The sequence below is a fragment of the Scylla paramamosain genome, chromosome 44 (genome assembly GCF_035594125.1).
Source record: "Scylla paramamosain isolate STU-SP2022 chromosome 44, ASM3559412v1, whole genome shotgun sequence".
In the NCBI taxonomy this organism is placed as follows: domain Eukaryota; kingdom Metazoa; phylum Arthropoda; class Malacostraca; order Decapoda; family Portunidae; genus Scylla; species Scylla paramamosain.
The window spans coordinates 11,705,973-11,726,010 of NC_087194.1; the positions used below are offsets into that span (position 1 = coordinate 11,705,973).

Consider the following 20,038-nt stretch of genomic DNA (forward strand, 5'->3'; position numbering starts at 1 on the left):
GGAGAGGAGAGGAGAGGAGAGGAGAGGAAAGGAGAGGAGAGGAGAGGAGGGAAGGAAAGAGGAGAGGAAGGGAAAAGGGGAGAAAGGGTGGGGAGGGGAGGAGAGGAGAAGAGAAGAGGAAAGAGAAGAGGAGAGTAGGTGGAAAAAAGAGGAGGGGTGGGGAGGGAGTGGAGGAGAAGAAAGGAGAAGAGGGGAGAAGAGAAGAGAAGAAGGGAGAAGGAGGAAGAGAAGAGGAGAGGAGGGGAAAGGAGAGAGGGGGTGTGTGGGGAAGGAGAGGAGAAATGAGAAGAGAGGAGAAGAGAGATGGGGAGGTGAGGGGAGGAGAGGAGAGAAGAGAAAAGAGGAGGTGACAAGAGGGAAGAGAAGAGGAGAGGAGGGGAGTAGAGGAGAGGGGAGGGAGGAGAGAAAAGGAAGAGAGGGAAGAGGAGGGAAGGGGAAAGGATAAGAGGCATGGAGAGGAGAAGGGAGGGGAGGGAAGGAGAAGAGGGGAGGGGAGGAGAGGGGAGAAGAGGGAAGGTGAGAGAAGAGGGAAGAGGAGAGGAGAGAGAGAGAGAGAGCAGTGTTGGCACACACTCACGGGTGCTGTGTGGGCTGCAGGAGCTGTGCTATCTGGACCGCCTCCTCCAGCAGCCTCTCGTCCACGCCAGACAACACGAGGTTCAGCCGTGGGCCGCCAGGCAGCCGTGTGGTGCACGCCTGTGTCCTCACGGCACCCACGGGGACGTGTAGCACTGCAGTGATGTACCATTCCTCTCAGTGTGTGTTGCAGGGACTGTGCACACACACACACACACACACACACACACACACGGTGTGTATCCACACACTAAATTCATAACCTGAGGTGAAGGAAAGACGGTTGCATTGACACAGCCTCGGAGGTGCCACTTGCTCAAATTACTAATGGTTTTATTTTATTTTTTGCCTGCTGTGGAGTATTACTGTGTGTTTATAACAAGACAAGTTGCATTAAAAAGCAGGTAATTTACCGACAAGCATTGCACGACAACATTATTCCGGCGACTAAAAGTACTCCTGTAAAATGGTACGTGGCATCATCCCAGCGAGGCAGGAGGGGAGCAAATCCCAGCGACCTTGAAAACAGGTGAGTGATGATGCCACGTAGCATTTTACTGGAGAATTTGCCTCGCGGGGATGATGCCTCACGTACCCATTTTACAGGAGTACTTTTAACAGCCGGAGTAATGTTGTCGTGCAATGTTTGTCGCTAAATTACCTGCTTTTTAATGACACTTGTCTTGTTATAACACGCTGTAATATTCAACACTATTCTCTCTCTCTCTCTCTCTCTCTCGCTCTCTCTCTCTCTCTCCTCTCTCTCTCTCTCTCCTCTCTCTCGCTCTCTCTCTCTCTCTCTCTCTTCTATGGAAACATGAGTAGTAGAGAGAGGAAGGATAGATATGATAGATAGATAGATAGAGAGAGAGAGAGAGAGAGAGAGAGAGAGAGAGAGAGAGAGAGAGAGAGAGAGAATTTCTCTCTCTCTCTCTCTCTCTCTCTCTCTCTCTCTCTCTCTCTCTAATAACAATAATAATAATTGCTATTATTATTATTATTATTATTATTATTATTATTATTATTATTATTATATTATTATAATAATAATTATTATTATTATTATCACGGTGGTGGTGGTGGTGAGAGAGAGAGAGAGAGAGAGAGAGAGAGAGAGAGAGAGAGAGAGAGAGAGAGAGAGAGAGAGATTTTGTTTTGGATAATAATAATAATAATAATAATAATAATAATAATAATAATAATAATTATTATTATTATTATTATTATTATTATTATTATTATTATTATTATTATTATTATTATTATTATTATTATTATTATTATCATGGTGGTGATGGTGGTGGTGGTGAGAGAGAGAGAGAGAGAGAGAGAGAGAGAGAGAGAGAGAGAGAGAGAGAGAGAGAGAGAGAGAGAGAGAAAGCGATTTTGTTATTGGTAATTTTCTCTCTCTTTCTCTCTCTCTCTCTCTCTCTCTCTCTCTCATCACCATAATAACAATAACAATAATAATAATAATAATAATAATAATAATAACAATAATAATAACAATAATAACAACAACAACAACACACACACAGGTGGTGCATCACAGCGTCACAGACTCACCTAGGTAGCCTAGCTGAGGCATCGACGCGTGGACGGCGCTGATGGCGGCCAGAACCTCTTGGGCGTCTTGGTCACACACGGCCAGGCGGAGCCACCCCAGACTCCGGTACTCCTGCAGCAGCTGTGTGCCGGCACCACTTAGGTGACCCGTGAACCACTCAAGGTGACTCCTGTAATGGCCGAGTGTTGCGCACCTGTGTGCTGCCTGGGACACACACACACACACACACACACACACACACACACACACACACACACACACACACACACACACACACACACACACACACACACACACACACACTATACTTATCTATTTACTAATTTCTTTATTCACGGTTTCATAATAGTATTGATAAAGATAACTCCTCCTCCTCCTCCTCCTCCTCTTCCTCCTCTTCTTCCTCTTCCTCCTCCTCTTACTCCTCCTCTTCCTGTTCTTCTTCTTCATCATTTTCCTCTTCCTCCTCTTTTCCTCGCCTTCCTTCAAGCTCTCCTTCTCCTCCTCGTTCTCTTCCCCCTCCCCCTCCTCCTCCTACCAAACAGCCTTGCAAGGACCAAAAGGTTTGTTGCTGTTTGGCTTTCCTTTGTATTCCTTTGTATTCCTCCTCCTCTTCCTCCTCCTCTTCCTCCTTCTCCTCCTCCTCCTCTTTCTCTTCCTCCTCATCCCTTTCTTTCATTTTTTTCACCTTCCTTCTAGTTCTTCTCCTCCTTTTCCTCCTTCTCTTTCTCCTCCTAGTTCTCTTCTTCCTTTTCTCCACTTTTTCCTACCTCATATTCCTCCTATTCTTCCTCCTCTTCCTCCTCCTTCTACTCCTCCTCCTACTCCTTCTCCTCCTCCTCCTCCTCTCATGGAAAAAGTTCAAGAAGATGATACAGCGCTTCAAAACTAAATCCAATAATATTATTGTTTCAGGTATCCTCCCCCGCATCAGGGCACCGGCTGTCTTCTACAACAGAGCCTTCAGCACTAACAGCCGTCTCCGTTCTCTTTGCACAGAGGAAGGTGTAGACTTTGTTAATCTATGGGACAACTTTTATAATAAACCTTCTCTATTTCAGCCGGATGGTTTACACCTAAATGGAATTGGAGCAGCACGACTTGGTAGACTCCTTAGTAATAAAGTTTCTATTTTCAGACCAAAAAACGACCAGCAAGATCGTGTAGCCCCAGGCTCTTAGTAGCCTCCTCGCGCAACCCAACCTCCATGTGCAACACTATAAAAGCTTGCCTAATCAACGCTCGCAGCCTTAGAAATAAATTTTCAGATTTAGAAACCCTGGCAGCTGTAGAAAACTACCACATTATTTGTATTACTGAATCTTGGCTGAACTCTGCAAACAGAGACTTTCTTGCGGAATACAACTTGCCAGGTTATGAAATGTTCAGCAGTGAAAGAAAAGACAGGATAGGTGGCGGTGTATTGCTGTATGTAAAAGCCAGTCTTCAGCCAACCATACTAAAAACCGAAAAGATTAACAATATAGATTCAGTCTTCTTGCATTTAAGAGTACGTTCTAAGAAAACTGCTATAGGTCTTATTTATAGGCCTCCGGTTCACAATGTTTCCTCTGATAAGAATTTACAAGATCAAATCACTGAAATAAGTAACACTTTTGATACAGTCATCTGTGGAGACTTCAATCTACCTGTTAACTCATGGGGAAATCCACTTAACTCTCACTCTGGTCACGACTTGTATAATAATTTATTAGAATGTTCCCTAAAGCAACACGTTCAAGGACCCACACGAGGTGACAACATATTAGATCTTGTTCTTTCAACAAACGATGACTTAATATCTAACGTTAATATTGGTCCTGAATTTAGTACAAGTGACCACAAGATTGTCTCCTTTAACATCAACCTTCAAGCATATAAGGACATTGTTAGCAACGAAAAAGTTTTCATATATAAAAAAGGAGACTACGACAGACTCAGGTCAATTCTTTCTGTCGCAGATTGGAACGCTGAACTTGGCGAAAGTAACATTGAGGAATCATGGGCGAAATTTAAGTACATTTTAGAAGATGCTGTGAAGACATGTATCCCTATGCGTAAAAGACGTCCATGCAAGAGAAATAAACCTAAATGGTGGACAAACAAGATTGAGTCACAACTACTGCAGAAAAATTGTGCTTACCGTAAATATTTGTCCTCTCAGAATGAGGCTGATAAACTAGAATACGACAGACTCCGACGCGAATCAAAAAAGCTCATTAGACAGAGTAAGAAAAATCTAGAAATGTATATTGCAAGCATTGCTAAATCCAATCCCAAAGAATTTTACAGTTACGTTCGAAATAAAAAAGTCATTACATCTCACATTAATCACATTACACTAGATAACGGTAATTTTGTCACCGGAGAAACTCAGATCGCGGACACACTGAATGATTATTTTGCTTCAATTTTTACAGAGGAAAATACTCATACAATCCCCGAACCACTCCTTATGCTCCACAACATAACCCCCTTAAGTGTCTGCGTTTTTCATGAAAACGAGATAATCAAAGTAATTGATAAGATGAAAACTGACAAAGCCCCCGGCCCAGATGGTATTGCACCACGTGTCTTGAAAGAAACTAAATTCCAAATTTGTAAGCCCCTTTCGTTGCTTTTCACCAAATCATTTAACTGCGGTAAGGTTCCCGAGGATTGGAAGTTAGCTAACGTTACCCCTATAGAAAAGAAAGGCGATAATTCACTTCCAAGTAACTACAGACCTATCAGCCTTACATCTGTAGTATGTAAACTAATGGAAACAGTAATTCGCAACAATTTAGTAAACTTTCTAGAGGAAAATGATTTAATCAATGACTCGCAGCATGGCTTCCGAAACAGACGTTCTTGTCTAACTAATCTGCTTGATTTCTTTTATGATGTTTTCACCATGTACGACGAAACAAAGGCAGTAGATATAGTGTATCTAGATTTTCAAAAAGCTTTTGACAAAGTTCCCCATAAGCGGCTACTAGCTAAATTGAAGTCACATGGTATAAATGGAAAACTTCTCAATTGGCTTGAAGACTGGCTGTCTGAGAGAAAACAGCGCGTTGTTTTAAATGGTAAATTTTCAAACTGGCGAGAAGTTCTAAGTGGTGTACCACAGGGATCAGTGCTCGGCCCTGTTCTTTTCCTTATTTACGTTGATGATATCGATGAGGGCCTCACCTGCAAAGTATCTAAGTTCGCTGATGATACAAAAATAATGAATAAAGTAGTCACGTCTGAGGATAAAAGAAAATTACAATCTGATCTTGACCACTTAGCCACTTGGTCAGACAAGTGGCAGATGAGCTTCAATGTAGATAAATGTAAAGTGTTGCACATTGGTAATAATAACGATCACACTGATTACTTAATGAACGATACCGAGCTTCTTAAGGTTAAGGAGGAAAAGGACTTGGGCGTTATAATTACCTCAGACCTCAAGTCAAGTAAACACTGCTCGGAAGTAGTTAAAACAGCAAATAAATTGGTTGGGTTTATTGGTAGGACTTTCGAATTCAAATCAGAAGGGGTAATTCTCACATTGTTTAATACACTTGTCCGACCTCTACTTGAGTATTGCGTCCAGTTCTGGTCACCCCATTACAGGAAAGATATAGACAAGCTGGAGAGAGTCCAAAGAAGAGTTACCAAGTTGATCCCACGACTGCGGAACAAGCCTTATGAGGAGCGCTTGAGGGAACTCAACTTGTTCAGTTTAGAGAAACGGCGAATGCGAGGTGACTTAATTGAATTGTTTAAGATGTGTCGGGGCTTTGATAACGTAAATGTAAACAACTATCTCATCATTGACAGTTCCAACACCACTCGAAATAATGGCTACAAGATTATAGGTAAGCGTTTCAGATCAGACGAGGCTAAGTATTATTTCTTTAATAGAATTGTAAATGTCTGGAATTCTCTCCCAGCACATATTGTCGATAGTAACACAATAGAAACTTTTAAACAAAGGTTGGACAATCACCTCGCAGCAACCCCTCATATAACGTACTTTGCGCCTACATAAATTTTTTTTTTTTTTTTTTTTTTTTTTTTTTTTTTTTTTTTTTTTTGTTACTGTAGTGAATAGTATAATTTCTCTTTCATCCTTTCCTATCACATCTTAGCCTTTCCTCCTCCCTATACTCTCCTGTTTTTCCTTCCTTGATCTCTAGTGTCCTCCATCCTCTAACTCTTAGAATCTGTAGTGGTAGTGGTAGAATAGACACACAGACAGCCTCGTTAGGCCCAGTAGGGCTGTTGCTGTCTGTTCTTTCCTTTGTATTCCTTTGTATTCCTCCTCCTCCTCTTCCCCCTCCTCCTCCTCCTCCTCCTCCTCCTCCTCCTCATAAGGTAAATAGCGGCGCATAAGGTAAATAGCGGCGTTCCTCAAGGCTCTGTATTAGGACCAGTACTCTTCATAATGTACATAAATGATATTGATGAAGGGATAAACTGCAAAATAAGTAAATTTGCAGACGACACCAAAATAGCAAGTAGAGTTACGTCTGTGTCACAATGGCAGGAACTGCAGTGTGACCTCAATAAACTAATAAGCTGGGCAGAAAAATGGCAGATGAGATTCAATATAGAAAAGTGCAAAATTCTACATATCGGAAGCAACAATGTTCAGGCGAGATATGTAATGAATAACATGCCACTGTCAAGTGCTGATAAAGAAAAAGATCTTGGTGTTGTTGTGTCAAACGACCTTAAGACGAGTCAACACTGCACAGAATCAGTAAAGGCGGCAAATAAATTAATAGGGTTCATTGGAAGAACCTTTGAATTTAAATCAGAAAAGGTTATACTTGCCTTGTATAACTCACTGGTGCGCCTTCATCTAGAATACTGTGTACAGTTCTGGTCACCATACTACAAAAAAGACATTGAAAAACTAGAAAAGATACAGCGCAGAGTCACAAAGATGATTCCAAGATTGCGCAATAAGCCGTATGAGCAACGGCTGGAAGAACTAAACCTATTTAGTTTAACAAAGCGCAGGATAAGAGGAGACCTAATTGAAGTGTTCAAAATTTTCAAAGGATATAGTAACATTGATGCACATAAATATTTTACCATTGATCATTCTAACCTAACAAGAAATAATGTATTCAAGATTATACCCAAACGTTTTAAATCCCACGAGGCCAAACATTTCTTCTTTAATCGTATAGTAAATATATGGAATAAACTTCCTGCAGAAATTGTAAACAGCAATACTATTGAATCATTCAAAAATAAAATAGACAAATATTTAAGAGCAAATCCCCAACAAGCTCTCTTCTTGTCCGAATAATTACTAAATTCACTAATAAACTCTTATTCAACAAACACCATTTTTAATATAACTTGTATTAACTTTCAGATAGGCGTATAGAGTTCACCGTAGGGTGAATAGTAGAACTTCCTTTCATCCTTTCCTATGAAAATTTCCATGTCAGTTTTTCCATACTGCATGGTACTTTTCCCAACTATTTCCATGCCAGCGCAAGCTGGAGGGAGTGGTGGGTGGGGAGGAGCCTTCTGCTATGCTGTCCTGTCTCTCTTCACTGTAGCTAGTTAGAAGTAGTTACCAAACAGCCTTGCAAGGACCAAAAGGTCTGTTGCTGTTTGGCTTTCCTTTGTATTCCTTTGTATTCCTCCTCCTCCTCCTCCTCCTCCACCTCCTCGTTCTCTTCTTCTTTTTCCTCCTCTTTTCTCACCACCCTCTCTTCCTCCTTGTTCTCCCCGTTCTCTTCTTTCTTTTTTCTCCTCTTTTCCCATCACCACCACCACCACCACCACCTCCTCCTCCTCCTCCTCCTCCTCCTCCTCCTCCTCCTCCTCCTCCTCCTCCTCCTCCTCCTCCTCCTCCTCCTCCTACTCCTCCTCCTACTTTTCTTCTTCTTCATCTTTTCCCTTCTCTTCCTCCTCTTTCTCCTCCTTCTTCTCCTCCTCCTCGTTCTCTTCCTCCTCTTTTCCCTCTTCCTTTTTTTTCTTCCTTCTCCTACCTTCTCCTTCTCCTCCTCGTTCTCTTCTTCCTCTTCTCCCTCTTACTATTCTTCCTCCTCCTCGTCTATTTTCTCATTGTCCTTCTCATCCTTCTTTTCGTCCTCTTTTTCTCGTCTTTCTCCTAGTCCTCATCCTCGTCCTCCTATTTCTCTTCTTCCTCTTTTTCTTCTTCTTTCTCTTTTATCTTCCTCCTCCTCCTCCTCTTCCTCCTCCTCCTCCTCCTCCTCCTCCTCCTCCGACCCTTGACCGCTAATCCCTTAATTACTTTTAAATTTCCACATCTCCAACTGTCGTAGCCTTCACATTCTATACTACTACATTAAAAATGCCTTCTGATTTGAAATCTTGCAGAGATTGCAGCGGGAGGTTCGCTAAGCAGTACTTCAGTGACTACTTCTCAAGGCCTGTTTGCAGACTGTGTGACACGCGATCACACCTTGAAGAAGCAGTGGCAGAAGGAAACAGAAGGTATACCGAATTAAAAAACAGTTTTGACTCTCTACAGGAATTCATCAAAGCCAACGTGGGCGTGGGCGCGGGCACGGACACGAGACAACAGCTGCTGACCCCTGCCACGCAGCGACGCTCCGCCCCCCCGCAAGCCTCTCCTGCCTCGCCTGTCACCTCACCTGATCCCTCCCCCTCACAGGACGCAGCCTTCACCCCGGTCAGGAATGGATCAAGACAATTCACGCGCCGGATTCACCTCCCCACCACGACATATAACCGTTTTTCTATCCTGACTGAACAGATAGATGAACCGGAAGAGACCAGGCTTGTGGGGGATTCGATCGTCCGAGGACAGCTGGTGGAGTTTTGTGGAAGAGTCCCGTCTCGCAGGAAGAGGTACTGCCTTCCTGGAGCCTCCCTAGGGGACATCACTGCTGCCATCGAGGACACGACCAAGGACGCCACAACTAACACCCTTTATGTTATCCACGCAGGCACAAATGACGTCCAGCGGTCCCGATCAGAAGAACTGATGGCGAAGTACAAGGAAATGATTCGCAAGTACAAGACTAAATCAAATAATATTATAATTTCAGGCATTCTCCCGAGGATCAACGCGAACGCAAGGTTCTACAACATTGCGTTCAGTATAAATAACAGATTAAAGACTCTCTGCCAACAGGAAAACGTGGAGTATCTTAACATGTGGAACGATTTTTATAATGAACACAGACTCTTTCAGAGAGACGGCCTTCATCTGAACTCTGTGGGAGCAGCCAGGATGGGCAGACTAATCCATGAAAAAGTTTGTCTCCACAGATCAAAAAACGCGCGGGCGCCAGCAACAGGACCAGCATCGTAAGCACTAACGTAAATATTTCATCCACAGGTTCAGACAAGATCAGAGCTTGTTACTTCAATGCCCGTAGTTTACGGAATAAATTAAATGAGCTGCAAGCTCTTATTTATCTTGAAAACTACGACATCATAGGCGTCACGGAAACGTGGATAAATTCATCAAGCAGGGATTACTTAGCTGAGTACTCATTCCCTGGCTACACCATTTTTAGCTGCGAGAGAACTCACCGTGCGGGAGGCGGTGTTATGTTTTACGTAAAAAGTAATCTTCATCCTCGTTTACTCCCGATCCCAACCATTGCTAATATAGACGTCACTTTCATCCAGTTAGAAAATAAATCTCGTAAAATAACATTAGGTCTCGTCTATCGTCCTCCAGCCCAGTCACCCGCTACAGACGAAAAACTTTATGACCTTATCGCGGACATTTGCTGCGTTAATAATTGCATAATTATGGGGGACTTTAATCTTCCAGTCACGAGGTGGGGTGAACCACTGACGGCTCACGCAGGCCAGCATCTCTACGGGAGTATCCTTGAAAGCTCCCTCCACCAGCACGTCATGCATCCGACGAGAGGTAACAATATCCTAGATATTGTTTTAACAACTGGTGAAGAGTCAGTAAAAGACCTAAAAATTGGACCAGAACTGAGTTCCAGCGATCATCGTAGCTTACTTTTCACCATAAATTTTGACAAAGCTAAAGTAAGCGAAAGTAAAGAAAAAGTGCCAGACTATCGGCGTGCTAACTTTGAGAGACTTCGCATGCAGCTTGCATCCATAGACTGGAATGAACTGCTGGAAACACCAGACATAAACAACGCATGGGAAGTCTTTGCTAAAAAGTTAAATGAAACTACGTTTTTGTGTGTACCGCAACGAAACAGACGGAAGGTAAAAAACACCAAACCGAAATGGTGGAACAATGAAATTAGGTGCTGCCTTCTGGCTAAGAAAAATGCGTACCACAAATACATACTAACACAAAATAATGATGATAAACTAGAGCATGACAGATTACGTAGAAAAACTAAAAAGCTGATCAAATGCAGCAAAAAATCTGTCGAAGCTCAGATCGCGAACTCGTGTAAAACGAACCCAAAAGAATTTTACAGTTATGTAAAAGCAAAAAGGGTCGTAACATCAACGATTGGTCCATTAATAACAGAAAATGGTAAACAAATAACAAGCGAAACAGACATGGCGAATACCCTGAACGAGTACTTCTCAACCGTCTTCACGACTGAGGATGTTCAGGGCAGTCTGCCGACCCCCACGCCTCAGTCACGAGGCACCACGCTGCCAGACTTCACCATCACAGAAAGTGAAATCCTCTCAGTCACAAAGAGCATGAACGTAAACAAAACACCCGGGCCAGACAAGATATCACCCAGGCTTCTTAAAGAAGCAAGAAATGAGCTCGTGAAACCGCTTACAATTTTATTCAATAAAACTTTGCTAGCGGGTAAAGTTCCCCACGAATGGAAACTAGCAAATGTCACGCCAATCTTTAAAAAAGGAAATAAATCTCTCCCAGCCAATTACAGGCCGATCAGTCTCACTTCAGTAGTGTGTAAGCTGATGGAAACAATAATTAGAGATAAAATTGTTAAATATTTAGAAGAAAATAAAATCATAAAGGATTCGCAACACGGTTTCAGAACCAAGCGCTCCTGCTTAACAAACTTACTAGACTTCTTTTATGAAGTATTTAACTCGTATGACGAGACAAAAGCTGTTGATATTATCTACCTTGATTTCCAGAAAGCTTTCGACACTGTTCCCCATAAGAGACTCATCAGTAAAGTAAAAGCTCACGGCATTGCCGGAAACACCCTGAAATGGCTGAGAGACTGGCTCTCTGACAGAAAACAGCGTGTTGTAATAAATGGAAAAGAGTCAGAGTGGCATAAGGTAAATAGCGGCGTTCCTCAAGGCTCTGTATTAGGACCAGTACTCTTCATAATGTACATAAATGATATTGATGAAGGGATAAACTGCAAAATAAGTAAATTTGCAGACGACACCAAAATAACAAGTAGAGTTACGTCTGTGTCACAATGGCAGGAACTGCAGTGTGACCTCAATAAACTAACAAGCTGGGCAGAAAAATGGCAGATGAGATTCAATATAGAAAAGTGCAAAATTCTACATATCGGAAGCAACAATGTTCAGGCGAGATATGTAATGAATAACATGCCACTGTCAAGTGCTGATAAAGGAAAAGATCTTGGTGTCGTTGTGTCAAACGACCTAAAGCCGAGTCAACACTGCACAGAAACAGTAAAGACGGCAAATAAATTAGTAGGGTTCATTGGAAGAACCTTTGAATTTAAATCAGAAAAGGTTATACTTGTCTTATATAACTCACTGGTGCGCCCTCATCTAGAATACTGTGTACAGTTCTGGTCACCATACTACAAAAAAGACATTGAAAAACTAGAAAAGATACAGCGCAGAGTCACAAAGATGATTCCAAGATTGCGCAATAAGCCGTATGAGGAACGACTGGAAGAACTAAACCTATTTAGTTTAACAAAGCGCAGGATAAGAGGAGACCTAATTGAAGTGTTCAAAATTTTCAAAGGATATAGTAACATTGATGCACATAATTATTTTACCATTGATCATTCTAACCTAACAAGAAATAATGGATTCAAGATTATACCCAAACGTTTTAAATCCCACGATGCCAAACATTTCTTCTTTAATCGTATAGTAAATATATGGAATAAACTTCCTGCAGAAATTGTAAACAGCAATAGTATTGAATCATTCAAAAATAAAATAGACAAATATTTAAAAGCAAATCCCCAACAAGCTCTCTTCTTGTCCGAATAATTACTAAATTCACTATTTAAACTCTTATTCAACAGTTTTAATACAACTTGTATTAACTTTCAGATAGGCGTATAGAGTTCACCGTAGGGTGAATAGTAGAACTTCCTTTCATCCTTTCCTATGAAAATTTCCATGTCAGTTTTTCCATACTGCATGGTACTTTTCCCAACTATTTCCATGCCAGCGCAAGCTGGAGGGAGTGGTGGGTGGGGAGGAGCCTTCTGCTATGCTGTCCTGTCTCTCTTCACTGTAGCTAGTTAGAAGTAGTTACCAAACAGCCTTGCAAGGACCAAAAGGTCTGTTGCTGTTTGGCTTTCCTTTGTATTCCTTTGTATTCCTTTGTATTCCTCCTTCTCCTCCTCCTTTTTTTTTTCCTACTCTTACAGTTCTTTATATTCATCCTCTTATTCTTTCTCTTCCCCTTTTTTCACCTCCTCCTCCTCCTCCTCCTCCTCCTCTTCTTCCTCCTCCTCTTCCTCCTCCACCTCCTCCTCCTCCTCCTCCTCCTCCTCCTCCTCCTCCTCTTTTTTTTATGCTGTCCTGTCTCTCTTCCCTATAGCTAGTTAGAAGTAGTTACCAAACAGCCTTGCAAGGACCAAAAGGTCTGTTGCTGTTTGGCTTTCCTTTGTATTCCTTTGTATTGCTCTTTCTCCTCCTCCTCCTTCAAGTTTTCTTCCTCTTTCACCTTTTCATCTTCGTCTTCTTCCTCTTCCTACTTTTTCTTCCTCTTCCTCCTCGTCCTCCTCCTCCTCCTCAACTATCTTTTCCTCCTCTTGTTCCTCTTGTTTTTTTTTCCTCTTTTTCATCCTCCTCCTTTTCCTTTTACTCTTTCTCCTCCTGCTCTTTCACCGCTTCTTCCTCATCTTCTTAGTCATCCTTTCCTCCTCCTCCTCCTCCTCCTCCTCCTCCTTCGGAAGAACTAAACCTATTTAGTTTAACAAAGCGCAGGATAAGAGGAGACCTAATTGAAGTGTTCAAAATTTTCAAAGGATATAGTAACATTGATGTACATAAATATTTTACCATTGATCATTCTAACCTAACAAGAAATAATGGATTCAAGCTTATACCCAAACGTTTTAAATCCCACGAGGCAAAACATTTTTTCTTTAATCGTATAGTAAATATATGGAATAAACTTCCTGCAGAAATTGTGAACAGCAATAGTATTGAATCATTCAAAAATAAAATAGACAAATATTTAAAAGCAAATCCCCAACAAGCTCTCTTCTTGTCCGAATAATTACTAAATTCACTAATAAACTCTTATTCACCAGTTTTAATATAACTTGTATTAACTTTCAGGTAGGCGTATAGAGTTCACCGTATGGTGAATAGTAGAACTTCCTTTCATCCTTTCCTATGAAAATTTCCATGTCAGTTTTTCCATACTGCATGGTACTTTTCCCAAATATTTCCATGCCAGCGCTGGGTGGAGGGAGTGGTGGGTGGGGAGGAGCCTTCTGCTATGCTGTCCTGTCTCTCTTCACTGTAGCTAGTTAGAAGTAGTTACCAAACAGCCTTGCAAGGACCAAAAGGTCTGTTGCTGTTTGGCTTTCCTTTGTATTCCTTTGTATTCCTTTTCTTTTTCATCTTCTTTCTCCTCTTCTTCCTCTTTTTCGCGTTCTTCTTTGTCTTCTTTCTCCTCTTCTCTTCCTCTTCGTCTTCTACTTATCCTCTCTTCCTTCTCCTCTCTTCCTTCTCTTTCTCCTCCTCCTCCTCCTCCTCCTCCTCCTCCTCCTCCTCCTCCACTTCCTCTTCCTCTTCTTCTCTCTCCAATTCCTCTTTTTATTCTCCTCCTCCTCCTCCTCTTCTTTTTTCTCTCCTCCTCCTCCTCCTCCTTCTCCTCCTCCTCCTCCTCCTCCTCCTCCTCCTCCTCTTCCTCCTCCCCTCTTCCTTCTCTTCCTCCTCCTTTCCCTCCTCCTCCTTCTCTCTCTCTTCCTTCCATCCCCCCTCCTCCTTTTCCTCTTCTTCTTTTTCTTCTTCTTCTTCTTCTTCTTCTTCTTCTTCTTCTTCTTCTTCTTCTTCTTCTTTTCTTCTTTCTTCTTCTTCTTCTTCTTCTTCTTCTTCTTCTTCTTCTTCTTCTTCTTCTTCGTCTTCATCTTCTTTTTCTTCTTCTTCTTACTTTTGTTCTTGTTCTTGTTCTTCTTCTAGTACTACTTCTTCCCCCTCTTTTTCCTCCTCCTCTTCTTTTTCTCCTCCTCCTCCTCCTCCTCCTTCTCCTCCTCCTCCTCCTCCTCCTCCTCCTCCTCCTCCTCCTCCTCCTCCTCCTCTTCTCCCTCCTATTCCTCATTCTCCTTGTCCTCCTCCTCCTCCTCCTCCTCTTCCTTCTTCTCTTCTTCCTCCTCGTCTTCCTCCTCCTCCTCCTCCTCTTCCTCCTCCTCTTATTCTACTCTTCTTTTTACTCCTCCTCCTCCTCCAGTGTCACCACTAATTTCACCACCAATTTCACCACCACTGTCATTTCCACTGTCACTACCTTCGTCACCACCACTGTCATCACCATTGTCACCACCACTATCACCACAAGTGTCACCACCAATATCACCACCACTATCCCCACCACTTTCACAACCATTGTCATCGCCACTGTTACTGCCAATCTCACCACCACTTTCATCACCACTGTCATCACCACTTTCACCACCACTGTAATCATCACTGTCATCACTGCTGTCACCACCACTGTCACCACCACTGTCACCACAGCTGTTATCACCTCTGTCACCAGTGTCATCACCACGATCATCAATATCACCACCATTGTCACCACCACTGTCATCACCACTTTCATTCTATTATTGGTCTCTATCTTTGTTTTTCTTTTTTTTCTTTTTTTTTCATGCGCTTCCTCCTTCGATTTCTTGTATATGTGTGCATGTATGTATGACAGTGGAAGGTTGGGAGCCCGTGTGGGGGAGGGAGTGAGGAGTGACCGGGTGAGGGAGGGAGAGAGGAATCAAGGCAGCGTTGCCAAAACGGTGAAAGTTGCCATGAAAGTTTCACAGATCCTGCTTGTTATTATTATTATTATTATTATTATTATTATTATTATTATTATTATTATTATTATTATTATTATTATTATTATTATTAATGCCAATAGTAGTAATAGTAGTAGTAACATCATCTTCACTACTATTTAATTTGCAGGTTTCATCTCCTCCTCCTCCTCCTCCTCCTCCTCCTCCTTTTCTTCTTAATCTTCATCCTTGTCCACCTCTGCTTCTCTTTCACTTTCACCCTCCTCCTCCTCCTCCTCCTCCTCCTCCTCCAGTGCTATCATGTTTCTCTCACTAATAGAGTAGAATAGTTACCGAAACAGCCCAGTAAGGACCTCATGGTCTGTTGCTGTTTGGTCTTCCTTTGTATTCTTTCTTTGTTCCTTCACTTTTTTCCTCCTCCTCCTCCTCCTCCTCCTCCTCCTCCTCCTCCTCCCGCTTCCTCTTACTCTTTGCCTTGTCATCGTCTCCATCACCACCTTTATAATCATCACCACCACCACCACCACCAGCACCGTCACCACCACCACCGTCACCCTCAGCACCACCATCACCATCACCATCACTAACACGTTCACCATCATCACCAGCCTTAGGACAGTTATACCCTTGCATGTGTGCACAAGCAAATGCATGTTTTAACCACATTTAAACAGAAGTGCATATTTGTAACTTTTTTTCCCTAGTGCGGCATATTTCTGAGTTGTTAGGTGTTTATGAAGAGTATTCTATATGTAATAGTATTTTCAATTATAATTTCTTGTAAGTGTCATAATGAGTGATTGAAAGACATGTTTTGAACAAGATCAGGCTACACACTTGATAAGCGGCAGTCCTACACTCGGTTAATGCGGTGTAAGGAGGTGTATTGCTACTTTGTACACCAAAAACTTGTCTGCCTCTTTTCTTTTCATGTCAGCCACGACTTTTACAAAAAAGTAAGTCTTTGTGGTAAATCACTGCAGAAAACTCGTTATTATCAATTCCACTAGGCTAAAAAGTATTAGCCTATTATTATTAATCATATCTTTGTTAGGAAATGAGTGGTTGTTTCAGTGCTTATTTTACCTTTTTCTGGTGCATGTTTGCATGCAGATTTACCTCATTCTGAGTGCATGTTATCCTAAGCCTAATCATCTCCACAACCATCACCGTCACCATCATGTTCACTATTGCCATCACCCCCACCATCATATTCACCGCCACCACCACCATCATCATCACTATCGTCATCACTATCATTATCTTCACCGTCCTGACAGTCACGGTCACATTCTGTCAGGTCAGCTGGTCGTCCACCGTGACTCCGAGAAGCTTGGCACATTGGACCACCTGGAGGGGGTGAGGGCCCACTGTGAGCCGGGGAGGGGGCACTGGTACAGAGGAGGTACAGAAATGCATCACCACAGTTTTGCTGTGGTTGATGGTCATCCTGCTCTCCTCCGTCCACGTCTGCAGTCGCACCAGAATTGCTTGCAGTGGCGAGTAGTCCGGGTTCTTGGTGGAAACTGGGACGCCCACGGTGCAGTCGTCCACATACTTCCAGCGATGGGGGGTGTCAGTGAGGGCGTCGTTGATGTGTGTGTGTGTGTGTGTGTGTGTGTGTGTGTGTGTGTGTGTGTGTGTGTGTATGTGTGTGTGTGTGTGTGTGCAGGTACTAACTAAACAAACAAACAAACAACACACACACACACACACACACACACACACACACACACACACACACACACAGACAGACCCACCTGGGCATGGCACGCAGCAAGGAGTCACGGAGAGTGGCTTGGTCTGGATGCCTGTATTGGTGGTGCAGGTTCAGCACAATGTATTTGTGGTGTTCAAAGATGAGCCCCTGCACGTCTGATTCCTTCCTGCTTAGCTCTATCCGTACCACCTTGGAGGGGATGAGGGGGAGGAGGGCCCTGGCACTGGTGATGGTGCTGTCTGTTATTGTTACCCACTCCCTCTCATCACTTGTAATGTGTCTGACAACACAATCCAAGGCAATCCTGTTCACTTCAGTGTCCTCCAGCATGGACAGCCAATCACTACACCTTTTCACACCAGTCTCCGCCAGCAGGTCCACCACCTCCTGTGAGTGTAGAGTTACTAGGATTAGTACCACCACCACCACTACCACCACCACCACCACCACCACCACCTTCTGTATGTGTTGAGTTATTATGATTAATACCACCACCACCATCACAACCACCACCACCACCACCATCACCACCACAACCACCATCACCACTACCTTCACCACAATCACTTCACAACCTCCTCCTGTGTGTGTAGAGTTACTTTGATTACTATAGATGCCACTACCACTACCACCACCACCTTCATTACCACCACCACCACCTTCACCACCACTACCACCACCACCACCACCTTCACCACCACCTTCACCTCCTGTGCGTGTAGTCACTACAATAATTTCTTGTACTTTTTTTGCTAATGACTAGTAAGGATCAAAATTGAAGTTGACAGTGGTGCAGGTTCCCCTGAGACAGCTATGGAAGGATCAAATATGAGGAAAAGAGGATGAATAGTCAACTTACTTGTATGGCTGCAGCACATAGTGGTGTGTTAGGATGGCAGAGGAGACCTGCCACGTGCAGCAGCAGGTTCCTCAAGTTCCGGAGGTGTTCTGGCGGCGGGAAGTGAAGCATGCGTCGTATGTCTGAAACTCGACATGGTGTTTGTGGGTGGCAGAAGAGACATGCCACGTACTGGAGCAGGTTCCTCAAGTTCCGGAGCTGTTGGCGCGGCGGGTCGTGAAGCATGCGTCGTATGCTTGCTGAGTGTGAGCCCTCCACCAGCTTGTGGACGATTGCTGATGCACCGTAGAATTCCTGTAGGCTCTTGTGTGGGGCTGCGTACTTTTGATGATGCCCCAGCCTGTCACTGGTGTCTTCAAGATTTAAAAACGCTGGGATGACTTCCTTGCTGGGTAATCCTTTCTCATGACAGGAACAAATTAGCATCTGCTCTTCCTGTTTTGACAGAGTGAGTCGGTCTTCTAGAATAGCTTGCATAGACACGTCATATATGTCTTCCAATACCTTGTAGATGTGGACCTCACGAGGCTGTCTGTCTAGTGAATGTTCTGTGAGTCTGGCCTGCAGTTTTTGTATGCAACAATCACGTATTGTGACGTACAGGCTGGTCTGGGTGGTGGTGACTTTGATGTTGTCTACATTCAAATAAAACAACCATGCAATAAAATGCAGGTTCAAGGGCAGGCCGAGGTAATCCTTCCAGCCTATCTGTTTCATGAGGTACTCAAGCCTCTCAGGGTCTTTGTCCCCCTTGTCTGGGAAGCTGTTGTAATGCTTCATGACAAAATGAATTCTTTGTTCATGGCTGACACCTTTCATCTCCATGTCCCACACCTCATAACCATCAGGTACTTTGACCAGGAAGTCTTCCACGGTTTCGGGCCGCGATGTGCAGACGAGTGTGAAGTCTGGCGAGTATTTCGAGATGTTGAGGATGTCCTTCACAAGGCTGTGTGAAGGAGTGCCTGGCGACAGTTCGTCCAGGCCGTCAATCAGGAAGAGAACTTTGCATTGTTGTAGGAGGGGGATGAGGTGTTCGTCCATCACAGCAAAATGGTTTGGGAGGATCACTTTGAGGAAGTTCTGGAGAGATGGGCCTTCATCATCGCGGCACAAGACACGCACCACGATGTCGTACTCGTCCAGGTGTTTGATGGTGCAGGCGCCGGGCTCCTGAAGCCACTCTGAGACAAGGAAGGTGAGCAGGGTCGTTTTGCCGCTTCCTGCCACGCCCCTGATCAGGATGAGCTGTGGCTTGGCGCCGTGCGTGGGCGGCGTGGCCGATGAGGATGTGGACGGCTGTGGATTCTGTCCCGCGCGGCGCGTCACCGTCAGCACGTCGCAAGTGTCGATGTCTCGCCTCTGTTGGAGGTGTCCTCGTCCTTCCACGAGGGACATCTTGCAGAAAATTTCCTGGATGTGATGGCAGTGTTTTGGTGAGTTGGTAAGGAAGGACAGAGGATCAAAGGTTTGCACTCGATCATAGGACGTTTTGAGGTGGGTCTGACTGTCTCTCATAAATTCTTGGTGCATCATACTGAAATAATCTTTTAAAATTTCTTTCTCCATTCCTATTTTTCTGAAGGTAGCAGTGACCTGCCGGGCGTTGTCCTGCACGGGTGTCACCTCTGCGTCAGGAATGCAGTATTTGGTCTTGGCTGCGGCGAGGACTCGGATAAAGAGGTGTTCTAACTCGTTGACTTTGTGCTGGTACTCTGCCTCGCTGAAATCTTTCACTTCATGAAAGAGTTCATTCCGCTCATCCTTGATTTTCGTTACCAATCCCTCCAGGGTGTTCTGGCTCCTCCATTCGGGATCGTTATCTTTTGCCACGTGTTCGCACGTCAGCTTTATTGCTTTGTGCAGGAAAGTCACATCGAATTTGTCCCATAAAGGAAAGCGTTGTGCTTGGCGGCGTTCGGTGTGGTTCAGTGCTGATCTCTTTTGTTTGTTATTCATCCTGCCATAGTTGGCTTTCGAGTCTTCAGGGAAGTTGTCAAGGTAGTCAGTGAAGGACTGGCCCGGCGGCGTGGCGGGGGCGTTCAGCGCGCCGCGCTTCAACACGAAGGTCAAGACGTCCTTGCCTGCGTTCTCCATGAGACAGATAAGCTTAATGCGACGGACGCAAACTTTCGGCGCGGCGGCCATGGTGGAGGGCTTGGGACGACAGTTCCTCTCGCCAGCAGCCTGCAAAGAAA

The 20,038-nt window shown here is 43.8% G+C and overlaps 2 protein-coding genes across 16 annotated transcripts in view; one reads left to right on the top strand and one right to left on the bottom strand.

Annotated features, from left to right (window-relative positions):
- Positions 1-20,038, top strand: part of LOC135094164 (ran-specific GTPase-activating protein-like) — a 111,208-nt gene that overhangs the window by 10,062 nt on the left and 81,108 nt on the right. For 4 of the 5 annotated variants that reach the window (XR_010263646.1, XR_010263643.1, XR_010263644.1 and 1 more), the window contains exon 2: positions 2,115-2,305. The gene's annotated coding sequence lies outside the window, so the exon portion shown is untranslated. Of the gene's footprint in view, positions 1-2,114; positions 2,306-20,038 lie in introns of those variants that run through there. The other variant, XM_063994008.1, reaches the window with a different exon arrangement.
- Positions 1-20,038, bottom strand: part of LOC135094161 (uncharacterized) — an 87,078-nt gene that overhangs the window by 6,443 nt on the left and 60,597 nt on the right. For all 11 annotated transcript variants that reach the window (XM_063994005.1, XM_063994004.1, XM_063994001.1 and 8 more), the window contains 4 exons: positions 17,841-20,027; positions 17,022-17,368; positions 2,143-2,312; positions 578-731 (listed from right to left, as the gene is read on the bottom strand). In XM_063994005.1, coding sequence (XP_063850075.1) covers positions 578-731; positions 2,143-2,312; positions 17,022-17,368; positions 17,841-19,988 — 2,819 coding nt within the window. In that variant the 5' untranslated portion in view covers positions 19,989-20,027. The remainder of the gene's footprint in view (positions 1-577; positions 732-2,142; positions 2,313-17,021; positions 17,369-17,840; positions 20,028-20,038) is intronic.